At 46.0% G+C, this 22,002-nt stretch overlaps 1 protein-coding gene across 5 annotated transcripts in view; it reads left to right on the top strand.

The window, feature by feature from the left end:
* IGSF5 (immunoglobulin superfamily member 5) overlaps positions 1 to 22,002 on the top strand; it is a 103,276-nt gene that overhangs the window by 50,276 nt on the left and 30,998 nt on the right. For 4 of the 5 annotated variants that reach the window (XM_073360414.1, XM_073360379.1, XM_073360389.1 and 1 more), the window contains 2 exons: positions 17,381 to 17,701; positions 18,784 to 19,092. In XM_073360414.1, the coding sequence (XP_073216515.1) occupies positions 17,381 to 17,701; positions 18,784 to 19,092 (630 nt within the window). The remainder of the gene's footprint in view (positions 1 to 17,380; positions 17,702 to 18,783; positions 19,093 to 22,002) is intronic. The other variant, XM_073360407.1, reaches the window with a different exon arrangement.

The following is a 22,002-nucleotide window of genomic DNA, read 5'->3' as shown; positions in this document are numbered from 1 at the left end:
TATGATGACATAAAGCCACCAGAATTGTGGAGCACCTCCCTCCCACTTTGATCTGCTTTAACCTCTGGTTACCTTACTCAGTTATCTCATAGAGACTTGAGCTTCCACAGCAGCACAGCCAGCTAGGAGTGCTGACCTAGCATGACCAGGCTTACAAAGTGAAAACCAAGGACAGCTACACAGCAGGAAGGAGGAAGGGGAGAAAATAAGGTACTTTCCCTTGCTAGGTGACCAGTTGATAAAATACAAAGACTAGCCCCACCTTACCAAAATGCCTTCCCTCTGCCAGGATCTTCCTCCCATCTGCTTCTTTGGCTCCTCTACTTTTACCCCCATAGCCTCAGTGCTCCTAACTCCTGGGCCCCAGACATTCCCACTCCTTCCTACTGCCCTTGCTCGCACACTCATCCTGACAGGTCCAGGTCCAGAACAGGTGAGACTGAAGCTCCTCCTCACTTGTCATCATCACACACAGCTTCCAGCCTGGGCCAGCAGAGTAACATGCTCCTTTTCCTCTCTCAGCTCCCTCTCTCCCTCTCTCTTCTTTCAACCCCATCTCAAGCAGCCACATCCAATCAGCTGGCTCCAGCTCTTGTTGCCCTTTCCTTTCCTCATCATTCAATAAATACATTCTGCCCCGATAAAGCAATGGATCCCCCACAAGACGATAATCCTGCAAACTAACTAATGCTGCCCTCCTTCCCCAAATCAATTTATGCTGCCCCACTACCTGTCTGCAGGCCTCTGTGCTATGGGTGGCCCATCTCTGCTCCTCTCCTGGATTTGTAGAACCCCTCAGCCCCCAGCCAATCCTCCTTTTGCATCTGGTCCTTTTACTTCTGTTTCTCCCGCCTCTATTCTGAAAGTAGCAGTGGGCAGAGCCTGCTCTTCTCCCTCTCCTCTGAAACAAGCCATGTCTCCATCTACTCAGTTTCTCATTTTGCTTCCTATCCTGAAAAAGCAATAGTAGTGCCTGAGCCACCCCTCTCAGATCCCTGCCTCCCTTCTCTCACCTCCACACAAGAAAGGGCACTAGGAATGCTCCCTGTGTCCACCTCCTGTTCTCGTTGGGATGGAGGAGGTGACCTGATGTCACAATGTTCTAGTGAAGGTGGAACAAATCTGCAGTGCTAACAGGATGATGGAACTATCCCTTCTGTCAAGGTTCCTTCCCCACTCTGAACTCCAGGGTACGGATCTGGGGCCCTGCATGAAAGACCCCCTAAGCTTATTCTTACCAGCTTAGGTTAAAAACTTCCTCAAGGTACAAAGTTTGCCTTGTCCTTGAACCCTATGTTGCCACCACCAAGCATGCTAAACAAAGAACAGGAAAAGAACCCACCTGGAGACGTCTTCCCCACCAAAAACACTCCCCCCAAGCCCTACACCCCCTTTTCTGGGGAAGGCTTGATAAAAATCCTCACCAATTTGCATAGGTGAACACAGACCCAAACCCTTGGATCTTAAGAACAATGAAAAAGCAATCAGGCTCTTAAAAGAAGAATTTTAATTAAAGAAAAAGTAAAAGAATCACCTCTGTAAAATCAGGATGGAAAATACCTTACAGGGTAATCAGATTCAAAACAGAGAGAACCCTCTAGGCAAAACCTTAAGTTACAAAAAGACACAAAAACCGCAAAATACATTCCATTCAGCACAGCTATTTTACCAGCCATTAAACAAAAGAAAATCTAACGCATATCTAGCTAGACTACTTACTAACTTAACAGAAGTTCTGAGGAGTTCTGAAGAGCATTCCTGATCTGTTCCCGGCAAAAGCATCACACACACAGACAGACCCTTTGTTTCCCCGCCCCCTCCAGCTTTGAAAGTATCTTGTCTCCTCATTGGTCATTTTGGTCAGGTGCCAGCGAGGTTATCTTAGCTTCTTAACCCTTTACAGATGAAAGGGTTTTGCCTCTGGCCAGGAGGGATTTTATAGTTCTGTATACAGAAAGGTGGTTACCCTTCACTTTATATTTATGACACCCCCCCCAAATCACAGATAGGGTGAAACACTGGCTGTGATTTCTTCCTGGAGCTCTAGGAGAAAACAGAGTTAATAAGACACATGCACCTTTAAATATACTACCAAGTGTATAAAGACTAACAATATTTTCTACATCTCAAGGACGATTTTAACCAGTTGATTCTGGGAAACTTTCATGGGAGAGTGCATCAGCCACTTTGTTAGAAGCTCCTGAGATGTGTTGGATGTCAAAATCAAAATCTTGGAGAGCTAAACTCCACTGAATAAGTTTTTTGTTATTTCTCGGGGCGGTATGAAGCCACTGTAGGGCAGCATGGTCGGTTTGCAGGTGGAAATGCCATCCCCAAACGTATGGGCGTAGCTTTTCCAGAGCATAGACAATGGCGTAACAATCTTTTTCACTGACTGACCAGTTGCTTTCCCTCTCAGACAGCTTCTTGCTGAGAAACACTACGGGATGGAATTCTTGATCCTGTCCTTCCTACATTAAAACTGTTCCCACACCACGCTTGGATGCATCTGTGGTTGCTAGGAACGGTTTGTCAAAGTCTGGGGCCCTTAACACAGGGTCAGACATGAGTGTCACTTTAAGCTGGTTAAAGGCCTTCTGACACTCTTCTGTCCACTGAATGTCATTTGGCTGTTTCTTTTTGGTTAGGTCTGTCAGTGGGGTGGGGATTTGTCTGTATTGCAGTAGAAATCGCCTGTAATATCCGGCCAAGCCTAAGAAGGATTGGACCTGTTTCTTTGACTTTGGGACAGGCCACTTTTGGATAACATTCACTTTGGCCTGTAGGGGGTTGATAGTTCCTTGACGCACCTGGTGTCCAAGGTAAGTCACTCTGTTTAGGCCTATTTGACACTTCTTAGCCTGAACAGTTAGTCCTGCCTCCTTTATGTGCTTGAAGACTTTTTGTAGATGTTCCAGGTGTTCTTCCCAGGAATCCAAAAATATGGCCACATCGTCAAGGTAGGTGACTGCATAGTCTCCCAGTCCTGCTAGGAGACCATCTACAAGTCTTTAGAAGGTGGCGGGTGCATTCCACAGCCCGAAACAGAGCACATTAAATTCATACAGCCTGACATGTGTGGTGAAGGCTGACCTTTCCTTGGCGGATTCATCTAGTGGTACCTGCCAGTACTCCCTGGTTAAGTCCAAGGTAGAGATGAACTGGGCCCGTCCCAGTTTCTCCAATAGTTCATCTGTGCGTGGCATTGGATAGTTGTCTGGGCGAGTTACAGCATTTAGCTTATGGTAGTCCACGCAAAAACGTATTTCCCCATCTGGTTTGGGAACTAGAACCACTGGAGATGTCCATGCACTGCCAGAGGGGCAGATTACACCCATCTGTAGCATATCTTGGATCTCCCGCTCTATAGCAGTTTTAGTTTGAGGAGACACCTGGTAAGGTTGGACTTTAATTGGGCGAGCATTACCTGTGTCAATGGAGTGGTATGCCCGTTCAGTCAGTCCTGGGGTGGCTGAGAACATCAGCGCTTAGCTAGTGCACAGCTTCTTGATCTGCTGTCGCTGCATACGCCCAAGGGTCATGGAGAGGTTCACCTCTTCTCTGCGACCATCACTTTTCCCTTCATAGTAGACACCTTCAGGCCACTCAGCGTCATCTCCTCCCTGGGCTGTAAACTGTCAAACCTTTAATTCTCTGGAATAAAAGGGCTTTAGAGAATTAATATGGTACACCTTAGGCTTTTGGTTTGAAGTGGGGAATGCTATGAGATAATTAACAGCTCCCAGGCGCTCTTGGACCGTGAATGGCCCTTCCCACCATGCTTCCATTTTATGGGCCTGGAGCACCTTTAAGACTATGACCTGGTCCCCTACTTTGAACGAACGCTCTCTGGCATGTTTATCATTCCAGACTTTCTGCTCTTTTTGAGCATCCTGTAAGTTTTCTTTAGCAAGAGCTAAAGAGGTTCGGAGGATGTTTTGTAGATTAAAACATGTTAGTTAGAATGTTAGTTCCTGGAGAAGGTGTAAATCCCTCCCATTGCTGCTTCACCAACTGTAATGGCCCCTTAACCTCTCGGCCATATACAAGTTCAAATGGTGAAAACCCTAAACTGGGATGTGGTACAGCTCTGTAGGCAAAGAGCAACTGCTGCAACACTAGGTCCCAATCACTGGAGTGCTCATTTATGAATTTACGTATCATGGCGCTCAAAGTTCCATTAAACTTCTCCACCATGCCATTTGTTTGATGGTGGTAAGAGGTGGCAACCAAGTGATTTACCCCATGAGCTTCCCAAAGGCTTTCCATAGTTCCTGCCAGGAAATTAGTCCCTGCATCTGTGAGGATGTCGGAGGGCCAACCTACCCTGGCAAAAATGTCTGTTAGTGCCTGGCACACACTTTTAGCCCTGGTGTTGCTTAGAGCTACTGCTTCCGGCCATCGGGTGGCAAAATCCATGAAAGTCAGTATGTACTGCTTTCCTCTGGGTGTCTTTTTCAGAAAAGGACCCAGAATATCCACAGCTACTCGCTGAAATGGAACCTCAATGATGGGGTGGCTGGAGAGGGGCTTTGACCTGGTCTTGGGGTTTCCCCACTCTTTGGCATACCTCACAAGACCAGACATAGGTAGAAACATCCTTGCCCATTCCCTCCCAGTGGAATGACCCCCCCCAAATGGTCTTTGGTCCTGTTCACCCCAGCATGGCCACTAGGATGATCATGGGCTAAGCTTTACCCAGTACTTAGTTGGAACTACCAACTGTCTCTGAGGATGCCCGTGTTCCTGGTGTCCACCAGAAAGAGTTTCCTTGTATAAAAGTCCTCTTTCTACAACAAACCTGGATCGATTAGAAGAGCTGAGAGGTGGTGGGTTGCTCCATGCCGCCGTCCAAGCTCTTTGGAGGCTTTCATCTGCTTCCTGTTTGGTCTGGAACTGTTCCCTTGAGGCTGGAGACATCAGTTCCTCATTGGATTGTTGATCTGGGCTTGGTCCCTCTGGAAGTGATGTAGGGGATAGGGCTGTTTCCGTTGACTGTGAACCGCTTTCCACTGGTGCCACTTTCCACTACGCTGGGGTTTAGGCTCTGGCTGAGCCTCTTGTGTAGGGTTATCTGCTGTTGCCAGTGCAGGTTCGGTGGGGCCCTCTGGTGTTGGGGTTGCAAGTACTGGATTCAGTGCTGGCAGTGGTTCTGGTGCTGGTTGTTCCGCCAGTTCCGGTTCTGGGACTGGCTCTGTCTGGGTCTCTGGGACTGGATCCACTACTGCCGTTGCAGACGTTGGCATGGGGTCTGTTTCCATCACCTCTGACCGGGTCCTGGTAGAAGTTTCCGGAACAGAGCTAGGCGTGACAGCTTGCTAAGCCTAACTACGGGTGACCATTCCCACCCTCTTGGCTAGCTTCATATGATTGGCCATGTCTTCCCCCAACGGCATGGGGATGGGATAATCATCATAGACTGCAAAAGACCATGTTCCTGACCAGCCCTTGTACTGGACCGGCAACTTGGCTGTAAGCAAATTGAAAGAGTTGGACTTGAAGGGTTGAATCGTCACTTGGATCTCTGGGTCAATTAAAATTGGGGTCCACTAAGGAAGCATGGATAGCTGACACTTGTACTCCGGTGTCCCTCCACGCGGTGACCTTCTTCCCGCCCACACTCACAGTTTCCCTCCGCTCCGAGGGTATCTGGAAGGCATCTGGGCCTGAGGACCTCTGCTGTGATTCCAGTGCAATGAACTGTAATCTGTTGGGGTTCTTGGGGCAGTTGGCCTTTACATGCCTCAGCTCGTTACATTTAAAACATCGTCCATCATCACTGGGGAGAGGTGGGTTGCTGGAGAATGGTGTGGCAGGACAATAAGGTGTCTGGAGTGTTCCTTGGTGTGTTGTTGGGGCCTTGGGCTGTCCCCGGTAGTAGGGTGAGGTCAGAGATTGTCCCTTCTGGTCTCCGCTCCAACTGCAACTGGGATTGTTCCTCTCTTCTCCCTCCACCCGTTTTGTTCCGGGTTGCCCCTTCTGATATTCGCCCCAACTGCTACTAGTTCTTTTCTTTTCTGCCACCTCCACCCATTTGGCTCCAATCTCCCCCACCTCGATTACAGTTGTGGGCTTTCCATCTAGGATGTATTTTTCTATTTCCTCAGGACCACCCTCTAAGAACTGCTCCATTTGCATTAGGAAGGGCAATTCTTCTGGAGATTTAACATTTGCTCCTGACATCCAGGCATCCCAATGTTTCACAATGTGGTAGGCATGTCGGGTAAATGACACATCTGGTTTCCACCTTAGGGCTCTGAACCTCCAACGGGGATGCTCGGGTGTTAGCCCCATTCTGACTCTCGCCTTGATTTTAAACAGTTCATACTTGTTCATGTGTTCCTTAGGCATTTCAGCCGCCACCTCTGCTAAGGGTCCACTGAGCTGCGGCCTCAGCTTTACCATGTACTGGTCTGTAGAGATGCTGTACCCAAGGCAGGCCCTTTCAATGTTTTCTAAGAAGGCCTTGGTATCATCGCCTGCCTTGTAGGTGGAGAACTTTCTGGGACGTGAAGTGGTACCTGGAGAAGGATTGCTAGTGTTTGTTGGTATATTCTGCTGAGCCTTTGCCTTCTCCATCTCCAGTGCATGCTTCCATTCTTTTTCCTTTACCTCCATAGCTCTCCTGTGGGCAGCCTCCATTTCATTTTCCTTTGCCTCCATTTCTCTCCTGTGGGCAGCCTCTTTGGCTTTTTCTGTCTTGGGTTCTGTCATCTTAGCCGATCTGTTTTTAACTAACTTTACACCAGAGAGTTAAAAAAACAAACAAACCTGGCTTGTAAAATTTAGTTGTGCTGTAACCTGATACCTATGTTCTGTGACAGGTATTCTCAGCCTACAGAAAAATCCTCTAGCTGCTCTTAGCTAAAAAAAACCCCACCTCTTCAGGTCTGTGAAAAACTTGTGAATTTCCCTGCAGGAGGTTAACTATCCTGCCTTTAGGTAGAGAAGACTCCAGCTCACAAAAGGAAGATCCCTTTATTATGCTTGCTGCTGTCTCTTTTTATAAAACCATTTTAAAATCCTGCTGTGCTTCTGGTTCAAAATGATCTAAAAAAAATCTCAAAATGATCCCACTTCTCTGCCACCATGTCAAGGTTCCTTCCCCACTCTGAACTCGAGGGTACAGGTCTGGGGACCTGCATGAAAGACCCCCTAAGCTTATTCTTACCAGCTTAGGTTAAAAACTTCCTCAAGGTACAAAGTTTGCCTTGTCCTTGAACCCTATGCTGCCACCACCAAGCATGCTAAACAAAGAACAGGGAAAGAGCCCACTTGGAGACGTCTCCCCCCCCCTCAAAACACGCCCCCCCAAGCCCTACACTCCCTTTCCTGGGGAAGGCTTGATAAAAATCCTCACCAATTTGCATAGGTGAACACAGACCCAAACCCTTGGATCTTAAGAACAATGAAAAAGCAATCAGGCTCTTAAAAGAAGAATTTTAATTAAAGAAAAAGTAAAAGAATCACCTCTGTAAAATCAGGATGGTAAGTACCTTACAGGGTAATCAGATTCAAAACAGAGAGAATCCCTCTAGGCAAAACTTAAGTTACAAAAAGACACAAAAAACAGCAATATACATTCCATTCAGCACAGCTATTTTACCAGCCATTAAACAAAAGAAAATCTAACACATTTCTAGCTAGATTACTTACTAACTTAACAGAAGTTCTGAAGAGCATTCCTGATCTGCTCCCGGCAAAAGTATCACACAGACAGACAGACCCTTTGTTTCCCCCACCCCTCCAGCTTTGAAAGTATCTTGTCTCCTCATTGGTCATTTTGGTCAGGTGCCAGCGAGGTTATCTTAGCTTCTTAACCCTTTACTGGTGAAAGGGTTTTGCCTCTGGCCAGGAGGGATTTTGTAGTTCTGTATACAGAAAGATGGTTACCCTTCCCTTTGTATTTATGACACCTTCAAACTGGGACAATTTTAGTAAAGCAGGACTTCTGGTGACCCTAGCTGAGTCAGTCATTTACAAAGGCCTGTAACTAGGCATCATCCCATGAAACTAGTGATGCTGACCCAGTGACATCAGAAAAATATGTTCCTTCACATCAGCCCAGCAGGTAACAGGTGCTTAATCAACAGCTGCATAGCAACCTGCCTTGAAATAATTCCGGAAAGCTAGAGATGAGTCAGTAATGTCAAGTGGCATAGCCCTTGACACCAGCATAGCAAGCTAGAGATGTTGAGACAGAGGCCTCAAGCCTGGAAATCCTAACCAGTTACAAGGGATGAATTAGTGAGCTCACAAAGGTCTGTATCTTGGCATCCTCCCAGCAAGCTGTAAGTGCTGAGCCGGTGACATCACAGAGACCTGTCTCATACCAGCCAACCAGCAACTAGCGGGGCTGCGCCAGTGAGGCCACAAAGGTCTATGCTTTCACATCAGTCCCAGAAAGCAAGAGTTGCTGAGCAGGAGATAAATTAAGGAGGAGAGTGTGAGTGTGTGTGTGTGTGTGTGTGTGAGAGAGAGAGAGAGAGAATGCATGTACAGGAGATGTGTATAGCTCTCCCTCCTCTGCTAAAAAGAGGGAGCATTCCCCTTCCTTTCCATCTCTTACCTCTTATATGGTAGATGAAAGGAAGACTCAGCATGTGGGAGAATCTGCAGTGGGAGATAAAAAGAAAAAGGTGTGGCACTGTGGGAATGCTTTAAAAATACCATAACAGAACTAGAAAAAACAATTAATGAGGAGTACTTGGGAGTAAACACATTTTTCCCATCCCATCACTTGCTGTAATGTGTCCTGATGTGTCATTTATCAAGGAGAAGGAGTGTAGTCGGTGGTGGAGGGAGCAGAAGGAGAAATGGGCACTTTCTTCTCAATCCTTTCCAGATGCCAAAACACCTGTTTGAAAATCTGATCCCCCTCTGTGAGAGGAAGAGCAAGTGAGGACAGGAAAATGGTAGTAGGAAGGGATGGGTTTTGGACAAATGTCTCATTAACTTGTGCACCATTTGCCACTTGCACTGAGTAACTGTAAACAAGTGTAAGCAGAGTCAGAATGAGCTCTACCCTGACATCTGGTGGTGACCTGTGGAAAAGGACTTCAGGGGCTGATCTCATTTGCAGGGGCACTCTTGTTTGCATGGGCACTCCCACCCTGCCTAGCATGATGGACTGCTTGCCCAAATGGTAACTTTAGCTGCTGTGGGATCCCCAGTCTCTCTGTTTGTGGGGCAGGAGTAATAAAGGGTTGTTATCCTGGTTATGTGAATGAATCAAGGACAGTAGAACTATACTTGGCATTTTATGACGAAGGGACTCACCCTCAACTAAGTAGCACTCGCTAGATAAGGGACATGGGTTCTAACTGCCAGGGACTTGAGAGGGTATGGGGATTGGGAGGCCCCCTTCTTAGGGCTCTAAACACTACTTTGACCCCTCCTCTCTCCAGGGTGTAGTAACAGAGCAAATTTTGGCTCTATTAAGAGTCTTGTTACATACTGCAGAGCTGAAGTCACTGACACCTAGGTCTAAGCATTAGACCTACTTTGGTCTAGTGGTGCACCAGCACTGGGGCTTCCCTGTTACCAGCTAAAAATCACTAAAGAGCTGAAGCTGCTGAGAGCTGTGTTAAGGGGGGGCTGAAGACAAGTTGGTGAGTGGACGGCTGGAGTGGCTAGCTGGGTGGCTGGCAGAGAGGAGTGGACAGCAGGGCAGCTAGCGGAGAGGAGTGGAGTGGAGCGGATAGCAGGGTAGCTGACGGAGAGGCATGGCTGGTGGTGAAGGCTGCAGCAGAACCCCATGGAGAGGTGTGCCACTTGGGCGTTGACCTAAGCAGCAGAGCATGTAAGATGCCCCCCCATACCTCCCTCCACTTCCACCCGGGCTGGGAGGTAAACTCTGCAGATGAACACTGTGGGGTTGCACTGACCAAGGACAGAAACTGTGTGTGTGTGGGTGGGTGGGGGTGACTATTGGGTTGCTGGATTTAAGACTCTGAAGGGAAAAGGACACTGCCAAACTTACTTGGGGGTGGGTCTTTTGCCCATGGTTGGTGTTATGAATCCTGTTTGTGGTATTTCCCCAACATAATGCCACATTGTTTCCCTCCTTTATTAAAAGGCTTTAGCTACACTCTGACTCTGTGCTTGCTAGAGGGGAAGTATTGCCTCTTGGGAGGTGGTATGTAATTGTCCCACATCACTGGGTGGGGGCTTGAGCCGGTTTTGCATTGTGTTATTGAAATGGAACCCCTAGATACTGAACCCTGCCCTTGTTGCTGCCAACTCTGATGGGCAGAAGGGTTACACAAGAAAAGCATTTATTTCTGCAGGAACCAGAAGACCTGTTACAGTAAGTTAGTGTGACAGAGTGGGGAATAACCATTCATAGAACAATTGATGCGCACCATGAATGCCTTTGGATTGCCTTTGGAAAAGGTTGGATGGCTGAAACACCAGGTACAGAACTGTACCCTTAGGCTTAGGTGAAATATTCTTGTTATGAACTTTCATCAGATTGATCCTTTAGTAAACATTTACTGATATGCCCAAGGCAATGTGAAGCTTTACTAATCCACACCTTATCATGCAAAAGCAAATGAACAATATGATTTCATGGTGTATTGTGCATGGTTTAGAGTTTTCTCCAGTGGAGAGTAATAAAGTGGGGCTAATTGTCAGCGCAAGAATTTCCATCAGGTGTATGGGAGAAGTTAGGTGCTGAACTTGTGTTAATAAGAACTGAACATATAACTCCCTGAAAAATGCAATGAGAATTTAGTTTGAGGTCTCAGTTTTTCTCAATGAACGTGTAAGGTATTTTTCAGACAGTAAGGTGATGAAATTGGTATTGAAGTGTATTTGTTGAATTAGGGAACACTGTACATTAGAGAGGAATGCTAATCCTGTGGTTTAAGCACTAGTCTGAGACTCAGAAGAGCTGCGCTCGCTTCCTAGTTCTTCCACAGTTCTCCTTTTCTATTTAGGTTGCAGAGTTCATGGCAGGGCTGTCTCTTATGATGTTTCTACATTGCCTGGCACAATGGGAGCTCATATTGATTTAGGCCTATGTCCTCCTGTAAGATAAATAATGAAAGTTAAAAAAACCAAAGAGATGAAGTTTCTCTTTGAAACAACAGGTAAATGCCTGAAAATGTTTTGGCAGAAGATACAGGAGAAGGCATTTCACTGTCTAACCAGTCCTTAGACTCGGAGCCCAGGTGTAGGAAAATGATTCCCCTATGCAACACAATGTGGGTTGGCAGGCAGTGGTACCATCTACACTAGGGGTGGGCAAACTTTTTGGCCCAAGGACCACATCTGGGTATGGAAATTGTACGATGGGCCATGAATGCTCATGAAATTGGGGGTTGGGGTGTGGGAGAGGGTGAGGGCTTTGGCTGGGGTGCGGGTTCTGGGGTGGGGCTGGGGATGAGGGGTGTGGAGGGTGGGAGGGAGATCAGGGCTGGGGCAGGGGGTTGGGGCGCCGGAGGGGTAAGGGATACAAGCTCCAGGCGGCGCTTACCTCAAGCAGCTCCCAGAAGCAGTGGCACGTCCTCTCTCCAGCTCCTATGCGGAGGTGCAACCAGGCAACTCTGTGTGCTGCCCTGCCCGCAGGCGCTGCCCCTGCAGCTCCCATTGGCTGTGGTTGCTGGCCAATGGGAGCTGCAGGGGAAATGTGTGGCGCCCCTTGACTTCCCCTAGGTGTAGGAGGCAAAGGGAGGACATACTGCTGCTGCTTCCGGGAGTTGCACAGAGCCCAGGCATGTGAGGAATGGGGCAAGCCCCTGACTCCGCTCCCTGGCTGGAGCTAGAGGGCTGGATTAAAATGTCTGAAGGACCAGATGCGGCCCCCAGGCTGCAGTTTGCCCACTCCTGATCTACGTTCTGTCTTGGGATTTTCTGTCAAGGAAGGGCAGCTTTAAGTTATTGTGGGGATAGGTTAAATCAACACTTCCCACAGTGGATGTGACCACATCTCCTCTCTGAGTAGCACTGGATACTTTCTGAGCTGTGCTGGTGTCTTATGGGCTCCCAGTGAAGGGGCGGTTGTGACCTACCTTACCACTTTCACTTTTGCGGCATTCCCCGCCTTAGTGGACTTTCCGCCCAGTAGGGACCTGAACCAGGTTGTCTGGGTTAGAATGGGAAGCATTCTATTGACTTCAATAGGCACTGAATCAGGCCTTGTGTGCGTAAGGCAGCATAGATCCTGGGCTTTGTCTGGCTCATGGACTGTTAAAATGTAATTGTGTTAGTTAAAAGGAGGAATAAATCATGCTTCCTTCTTCTTACTACCCTGCTTGGCTGCATAAGACAAGGGCACAATTTTGCCCTAGACTAGAGAATCGAGAATTTTTAGTCTATGATTCAGTGGCACTCATAAACATGATCTCATAGCCATAGATGATGTACAGAAACCCATGGCAATTTATTCACAGGGATGGTAAACCGTTAACTTCTTTGATAACACAAAATGTTTACGGAATGAAGACTGATTTTATGACTCTTCCGAGACAGCAAAAAGACAGTGTAGATAAATGACAAAGCTGGAGCACTGGAGAGATGTAGAGGAAAGGTAGGCTGTGCATGCTGAAGCTAAGCAACTACTGTCGAAGCTAAGAAGTGTGATGGCCTGGGGAACAGTATGAGTGCATTTATTTCCATTCTATTTTTTTAAATTTCCAAAACGTAATACATTTGTAAGTGATGCACAAAATACTGTATAAGAAGATTACAAAACCACACACAAAACCCATAGTTCCCCATGCTTATCCTCCAGTATTTTTAATGGCATGGATCTGTATTGACTGGTTTAACTCAGTCTCCTGGAATGGTTTATAAAATGCACACTTTCAGATGCTTTTATTTTTGAAGGATCAGCCTTTTTGTTATTAAACTGCTCTCCACAGAAATGTTCCAGGTTGGTCATTGAGAAAGGCAGGTACAGTTGAAATGTCTGAGAGTAGGACTTGGCACCAAGTACGCCTGAGTTCTAATGCCAATTCTGGCACCAGCTTTTTCTTTGACCTTGGATAAGTCACTTAGGGCTAGAGACACAAAAGGATTTAGACATCTAACTCCAGGAAAGCAGACCTGGCTGTAAATCTCAGGCAGAGGGAGGCAGCTTCCTCTAGTCCAGATTTTGGCACCTAAATTCCTTTGGGGGTGGGGCTTAGGACTCACCTCTCTCCTTGGCATTTACTATTGGTTGCATAGGTGCCAACTCTGTGTGTGCTCCAGCTCCCCACTCACCTCCCAGTGCCTCCTACCCGCCTGCTGCCCCGCTGATCAGTGCCTTCCGCTCTCTCCCACTGCCTTCCGTCTGCTGTGATCAGCTGTTTTGTGGCATGCTGGTGGCTCTGGGAGAGAGGTGGAGGAGTGGGACTGGTGCACATTGGGGAAGGGGGTGAAACTGGGCAGGAAAGAGGCAGGTTGGGGGTGGGGGCTTGGGGGAAGGGATGGGGTGAGGGCGGGGCCTGGGGCGGAGCAGGGGCTGGAAAAAGCGGGATGGGGGTGGGGGCTGGGGGAAGGAGTCAGGTGCAGGCAGGGCCTGGGGTGGACCTGGGGGGTTGAACCGCACCCCCGAGCCCAGAGGAAGCCACTGACTGTGATTGGTTGCCTTAGGTGGCTCCCTGTTCAGCTTTCTGGCTTTTGTGGATCCCATTCTTAGGCACCTAACTGTTGCCATACATTGAATAGGGAGCCTACGTGCCTAACTTGGGGCTGAGGCTTCCACTGGGTGGCAGGACATTGTAACAGTGGGCATGGCAGTGTGTAAGTCCCTTTGTAGATCTAGCCTGTAACCTAGGGGTGGGCAAATTTTTTGGCCCGAGGGCCACATCAGGTTACAAAACTATACGGAGGGCTGGGGAGGGAAGGCTGTGTCTCCCCAAACAGCCTGGCCCCCACCTCCTATCCGTCCCCTCCCACTTCCTGCCCCCTGACTGTCCCCCTCAGAATCTCCAACCCATCCAACCCCCCCTGCTCCTTGTCCCCGACCGCCCCCTCCCAGGACTCCCCTCCCCTAACCGCCCCCCCGGGACCCCACCCCCTATCCAACCACCCATTCTCCCTGTCCCCTGATTGCCCCAACCTCTATCTACACCGCTGCCCCCTGACAGGCCCCCCCGGACTCCAATGCCCTCCAACATCCAACCCCCCTCCCCGTTCCCCATCCCCTGTCTGCCCCCCTACAGAACCTTCGCCCCATCCAATCGCCCCCTGCTCCCTGTCCCCTGACTGCTCCCCAGGACCCTCCGCTCCCTGCCCCCTTACCATGCCGGAGCCAGGCATGCTGCCCGCGCTGCCCGGGAGGAGTGGCGGGCCAGAGCGCTGGCAGCGCAGCGCGCTGAGGCTGCGTGGGAGGGGGAGTGGGAACAGCGGGGGAGGGGCCGGGGGCTAGCCTCCCCAGCTGGGAGCTCAGCAGCAAGGCAGGACGGTCCCGCGGGCTGGATGTGGCCCGCGGGCCGTAGTTTGCCCACCTCTGCTGTAACCTCTGCATTACTTTCGCAGTCGGTAATCTGAGTATGATTAGGTTTACTTTCTACTTCCCTAGGGTTATGAAGATTGCTTAGCTAAATTTGTAAATTATTTCCAAGATGGAAATAGCACAAAGACAAAAACTGCTATAGCTGCTAAATATTATGGTAGATTTATTATATCGATCCCAGTGTGAGGTAAATTAAGATTGATTATTTTAGGATCCAAAAGAATAAAAAGTCATATCAGTTCTGTGAAATATTTCATGCCCATGTACGTGCACAATGGACATTCAAAAATCATATATATTAGATTAGTATTCAACGCTCCATTGCTCCAGCATAATTGACTTGGATCTCTACTTTTGCCATTCTGAACGGAATCCAGTGAGTTCTAAAATGTACTTTTTGTTGTATAAGCCCCAGCTGTAGGAGAGAGTTGACGAGCTGAAGTTTCTGTTAAATCTGCATGAACCTGTAATTGTCCAGTACTTAAGCCAGAGGCACTGTAACCTAGGAATGTGCTGAATAAAGCTGTGCTGAGTTTGGATCCATGGGGTATTATTCTGTAAACTATTTCTCCAGTTTGTCCAACAAGCCAATTTTCCAGGTGCCCTTTCCAAATTTTAATGCCCCTCCCCCCCACCATCCTGCTACTGCTGCTATAGCAAGGGGGTAAGAGCACTGGCTAAGAAATACATTATGTGTGTACAGGGATCTATTTGCATTAATGGGAATTGTGTTGCTAAATCTCTGCGCACTGTGTTGAAAACCTGTTAGGGTTTTTTGGGCTGTTATATAACCCAGGATTCAGGAAAAATCAGATTTCTGTAGTGAATTCTAAAAATGGTTGTGTACAGTTTGACCCTCATGATGGCTATTAAAGTCAGTTGCAATCAATCATCTAAAGTTCACAGAAAGCCTTGAAAATTTAACCCTCAGAATTCAATATATCAAAATTGTGTAGTCCCAAGGGACAGAGAGGAAAAAACGGGTAAAGACGTTTCATATTTCAAAGGCTAACTAATAAGCAGGCTAGTTCTGTCACATATGTCTGTGAGGTCACAATCCACAGGAAAACCCCTTGGTCAGAATGTTTGGTGGCTCCGGGAATTGTTAAGGGTACAGAGTCTTTTTCACCTAAGTCAGTGGTTCACATCTGGCAATGGTCAGCAATGACCAGAATTCATGATAATCTGATGGCTGTTGCTGTAAATGGAGCATGTAAAACTGGTTAGTGGTCTCAGTCTGTTTCCTAGGCACTGTACTGACGTCACAAAAGCCACTGCTGTTTTAGTGATGTCATCAGCAGTTGTAGGCTAGGATCCCCTCAGTATAGGAATTGGCAGGTAGAAAGTGGAAGAACTGTCTTTCACATATTTTGTTTTAACAACTGTTAATAAAACATGTTAAGTGTTTACATATAATTGTGTTTCAGGACTTGAAACAATTGTACATTTTAAAGCACTCCAGTTCACCTTTAAGATAATGATGCATGCTAAGGATAACTGCAACTCTACAAGGAAAAATGGGCTATTTCTGTTGAAAGGAGAGTGCTTTACGATATATTTTATGATTTTGATAACTAACAGTAGAAGTGAAGTTTGTGGCTATTCTGTCACTCATATACAGAGATATTTAGGAGACTGCAATGCTGTAGAAAGGCACAATGTTTTTAATGGAAACCTGTGAAGGCAGCAAGTCTCTATAACAGGCTTCCATGAATGTAAAAGCAAATCTGTCTGCACAGAATCTTTTATTCCCATGACTACTTCTACTGACCTCCTCCTGGAGGATTGACGGAAAAGTGTATTTTCCCCCCTAAGGAAATAACAGTTTAAGAATCTGAGGTATAATGTAACTTTTCAAACGATAAATAAGTTAAAATTAACTGAAATCTTGTGCATAGGCACATTTGAACATATATTTAATTTCCCACCCATTAGTCTTCATAACTGAAAGTTCTCTTCCAACAAAAGCCTTAACTCTGCTCTATAGTGACACCATGAAAGGAAAAAAAAATCTAATGTGTCTTTACAAATCAGTTTAATCTCATCTGGGATGACAAACACTTAAAATGACTCAGCCATAATCACATTGTTTTTCCATGTTGTCACTGCAGAGCAGAGTTCAGGTTGCTGGGTGCCCTAACTATGCATTCCCATATGGTAACTTGTTTAGGTTTCTTTTAAGTTTAACTCTAATTGTGTATTTCCTGGGTTTATAACACTTGGTTTGGGGATAATACAATAACCTTGCAATGTATTTGACCTTAACACTACTGATATAAAATCAACCTTCCTCATCCTTAACTCCATTTTAACATAGATTTTTTTACTGGGAATTCTTAATGATAATAAAAGGAGTACTTGTGGCACCTTAGAGACTAACCAATTTATTTTGAGCATAAGCTTTTGTGAGCTACAGCTCACTTCATCGGGTGCATTCAGTGGAAAATACAGTGAGGAGATTTATATACCTGTATATAGATTTATATACAGTGAGGAATATAAATCTCCTCACTGTATTTTCCACTGAATGCATCCGATGAAGTGAGCTGTAGCTCACGAAAGCTTACGCTCAAATAAATTGGTTAGTCTCTAAGGTGCCATAAGTACTCCTTTTCTTTTTGTGAATACAGACTAACATGGCTGCTACTCTGAAACCTGTTTTAATGATAGTGGGGATTTTAAGCTTTCGCTGAAAGCATCTGGTAAAACTCATCATTAGAGATGTGTTGCCAGATTAGAGGACTCAGTGGCCTTTTCTGATATGTTCTTCAGACATCAAATACACAAAATATTCACATGACAAAGTGCTGTTACTCAGAGCCAAGTATTTTTGTTTTGTAGTCTTATCTTGTTGAATATGCAAGGTACGCCAAAGGCACCTCATTGACATTGGTGCTGGTATATTTACAATTCTTGTTTTTTTCTTTCCAGGTTTTGGCTTTGGTTATTCTATTGTTAATGGCCCTGCTAATGCAACCGTCCTAGCCGGTTCAGAGGCCCGGTTTAACTGTACTGTGTCACAAGGATGGAAAGTTATCATCTGGCTTTTAAACGGGAATGCTGTTCTCACGACAACTTCCCTTGGAGGGGCTGTTGTAACAATGAATCGCTTCACTCAGCAAAATTATACCAGCGGTGAGACTTTTACCTCAGAGCTGATCATCCACAACGTCCAGCTGGACGATTCTGGTCAAATAGAATGCAGCCTCCAACTTAGTAGCCCCAACAGCTATGCCTTTCTTTCTGTGCAAGGTCTGTATGCCTTTTCATTTTTGTCACAGAGTTTTTATTAATTTGTACTTAACAGAAATCCAATGTCACAATGCCAAAATTACCAGACTGTATGTGTACCAACTTTCAGTGAATGCCCAAAGTCTGCTATGTTTCTCATCTGGAAAGCTGGATCAGTAATTTCATGTACAGATTGGCATTCCAAGGTAGACTGAGGCTGCCACTGCAAAAGACTTTCAGTTGTGCTCACTTTTTTCTGTAGCAGCTCTTACTCTGTTCTGAGTTGTGTGAAAATGCCAGAAGCCTGTATCAGTGCTGCCAGCCATCAGTCAAAAACAATCTCTTTTCGCCAGAGTCTTTATGGATTTTTTTTCTCATTTTTGTACATAACACTTTTGTATTTAATGGAGAGTTCCTTCCTACTGTCCGACCTAGTAATAGACAGCCTCCACCCAGTTTGTGTTGGGGTTTAATGTAGTGCAAAAATTTAGCCTCTGAGTCACAAGGTGATATCATGGGATGTGACTGCTGCTGTACACTACAGCTTCCAGGATCCAGTAAACCTTTCATGTATATCAGACATCCTCTCTGTAGCTTCCTCAAGCATCATTATTAAGGAAGTGCATCCAATAAAGTGGAATCTTCCTTCCATCTACTATTCATTTGTCCAAAAAAGAAGAAGGCTGATGCCTCGGGCATCACCTTTCTATAAACTTTCCTTGATAAACCTGAAGAACATCTCTAAGAGGTAACAGAGAAATAAAATCCTGATGACACATGGTCCTTTAGCTGGTGCAGGAGATATTTCAGTATGGCCAAAGCATGACACTTCCAAAGTTTTCATTGGACAGATGGTGGAAAATAAAGTCTAGTTGTGAAGCCGAAATGGACTATAACATGGCTGAGAAGCTGCAGTGGCTTCCACGTTTATCTCATGTAAACAACATCTCTATGTTTTAGGTTTTCTATTTTATTTTAATTATTTTTTTAACTTGAAAATTTCAAAATAGGATTTTTGGTAGCCAAAGATGATTTAAAACGGGCAATAAGACACCATTGCAGTTAAATATTCTGAAGGAACAAATCATCTTTTCCCCCCACAGTTAATGGATCTTTGCTCATCAAAGATCACAACTCTACAGTAAGAAAGAATGAAACAATTGACATTGTTTGTGAAGCCTTAGGATGGGCTCCAGCTCCAAACATGACCTGGATGATAAACGACTCTTTTGTAGATAAGTCCAGGTATGTTACTAACCACAGTCAAGGATCTAATGATCTTCACAATGAAGGGAGCACCTTAACTTTGACTCCAATGGCCAATGAGACACTGACATGCTTAGCTTATATAGAGGCACTCCCTAAGCCCCAGAATGCAACTGTAACTCTTATTGTGCAGGATTCTCTTGCAGGTAAGTGAACGTTCTCTATACTATGCCTTTTATTTTGAAAATCTTTTATTCCAGTTTAAGCAACATGACACCTGCAAATGTAACAGACTCAAACTCTAGTAAACAATACAGACATCACATAGTGTTAAATTCACTCCTGTGCTGCGCCCCAGCACGAGTCCTGAGCATCACTAAATTCTCTTTATTTGGAACAGCACAAGGGAAACAGAACTCTCCCTAATGCTTATTAAGGGCTTCATTGCATACAAAATTGGATTTTCTGCCTTTTGCAAGATCTCACCACATGAATTTAGGCATTGAAAAAAATTGATTCCGGCCATGAAATAACAATAGATTTCTATCTGTCAGTCGCATAAACATCGTATGCTATGTCTTGTTTGCTCATGACTAAATCCTAATGTGAAATCCAGTCGCATAAACATCGTATGCTATGTCTTGTTTGCTCATGACTAAATCCTAATGTGAAATCCAGTCGCATAAACATCGTATGCTATGTCTTGTTTGCTCATGACTAAATCCTAATGTGAAATACTAAACTCTGAAAGTTTTGCCACTGACTTCAACAGAGGTAGGATTTCACCCCTACACACAACCCAAAGTAAACACTTGTGCACAACACAATGCTCCGCACAAGGTTACACGGCAGGCATTGAGCTGTTCTGCCATTGTAGTTATAGCCTCAGAGCCGTACTGTGCTTGGTCCCCACCGTGTTTCCACCTTGGGGGTCCTGGCTGTTCCATCAGCCAGGGATGACTCTAGCACAGTGGCATTCCAGCCTCATGCACTTTACCAAGCTTCACTCCAACTCAGGAATTGCCATGCTCGATCAGCCCAGCGGCCCATCTCATCCAGCGTCAAGTCCCAGATAGTGGCCAGCATCCAGACATATTGCCTAATTCTTGGCCTCACCAACAACCTGTGGAAATTAATCCCATAGCTTAATATGACCCCCGATGCCAGAGGAATCACCAACCAGCTGGGTAAGCTGAGCTGCCACCTGCATTGTGCTGCCTGAATAGCACTACCTGTTTTTGAGGTAGTGATGGATGGTTTTCTTTTCCAAGCGCTAGCACAATAAGAACAAACAGGACTAGATCCTCAACTGGGGCTAAGCAGCGCTTGGTGAAGCAGAGGGAGGAGGCATGAAAATGCCCTTTTTGGCCCCTCAATCTTGGGAATTATCTGGCCGTTTGTCCCCAGTGCTGCAAAGAAGAGTCGTTTCAGGGCTGCTGAAATTAACACCAGCTGCTCATGGTCTCTAGGGACTGTTACAAAAGGTGAGATTACTGGGGCACAGAGACACTTTTGTCACACCTCCTATGGTGGGAGCGGGAGGGGTGGTGTAGAAGCCCTTATGGTGACTCTGTGCCACCCAGAGTTTCCCGTAGGCAGAGGAGGTCCTTAAATCCATGTTTCTTTTAGTGATTGGGTGAGTGTGGAAAAAAGGAGCTGAGCTTGTGACATCAAACTGACAGCTCTTTGGCTGAGTTGGCACCCCTCGGAGTGTTACGTGACATGTGACCCATTCTGTGTTCTGAAATGGGTGGCACTGGCATGGTGTATAAAAGGCATTCAGATACTACAGTGATGGGTGTGGTATAAAAACCTAGATAGATAGATAGATAGGCAGACTGGCTGGGCCTTTTACTTTAAGTGTGAGCCATTGTTAGCAAATTTCTCAGGACCATCTACTTTGTAATGCAATTGAAAAAGGCCATTTTACTAGGTTTAATAAGGCTTCCTCTAAGTTAAATTGCTTCTAATTACTGACTAAACAAGAGATCTGTCCTGAGGACTTAATAAAATGATTAAACTCCCCAGCCTACTCATTCTAGAGCTATTGAGGCATCTGCCCACAGTTTCCATAGTTACATGCTGTACATTAGAAGAGGAGAAAAACAGATGTCACAGACACAATTAGTACATAATTGGTGATCATATAGGACCATCATGCATTCCTCTTTGGGAAAATGATTATGCAGTAACAGATACTCAAGATTTCTCAGCATAGGCATAGTTTCACGTCTATATTTGGAGGGGCGGCTCTGATCAGGCCAATGGGACCGCACGTGCTGGGGGTGGGCAAACTCTGTGCCTGTCCACAGGGGTGCCATTTCAGATTTGGGGGGCCCTGCAACTTTAAGCGTGATTCCAGGGGCTACTTAGGCAACTGAAAACTCTAATGTTTTTGCAGATAATAATTTAGAAATATCTGACAGGAGCACTGTATCTAATTCCTATACCAAGAAAGAAAATTAAATAAATATTAGATTCACTCAGCTCTAATACTAACATGTTCTGACATCTTGTGGCAAGTCATTTATGGGACACGGATTAGGTTTAAAATTGTAATATATATTCTTACTCAGATACTCATACTAAAGTCAGAAGGGACTATCGTGATCATCTAGTCTGACTTCCTGCATGTTGCAGGCCACAGAACCTCACCCACTCACTTGTGTAATAGACCCCTGATCTCTGGCTGAGTTACTGATGTCCTCACATCATGGTTTAAAGACTTCCAGTTACAGAGAATTCACCATTTACACTAGTTTAAACCTTCAAGTGACCACCATGCCCCATGCTGTAGAAGAAGGTGAAAACCCCCATGGTCTCTGCCAATTTGACCCGGGGGAAAATTCCTTCCTGACCCCAAATATGATAATCAGTTAGACCCTGAGCATGTGGGCTAGACCCACCAGGCAGACACCTGGGAAAGAGTTCATTGTAGTAACTCAGAGCCCTCCCCATCTAGTGTCCCATCTCCAGCCATTGGGGATTTTCGCTATAGGCAGTCACCGATGGGCCACATGCCATTGCAGGGAGTCCTGTCATACCATCCCCTCCATAAATTTATCAAGCTCCATCTTGAAGCCAGTTAAGCTTTTTGCCCCCACTGCTCCCCTTGG

This window comes from Lepidochelys kempii, chromosome 1, assembly GCF_965140265.1.
Source record: "Lepidochelys kempii isolate rLepKem1 chromosome 1, rLepKem1.hap2, whole genome shotgun sequence".
Lineage (NCBI taxonomy): Eukaryota > Metazoa > Chordata > Testudines > Cheloniidae > Lepidochelys > Lepidochelys kempii.
Note: the sequence above shows the minus strand (reverse complement) of the source record. Positions and strands in the feature narration are given on the sequence as shown.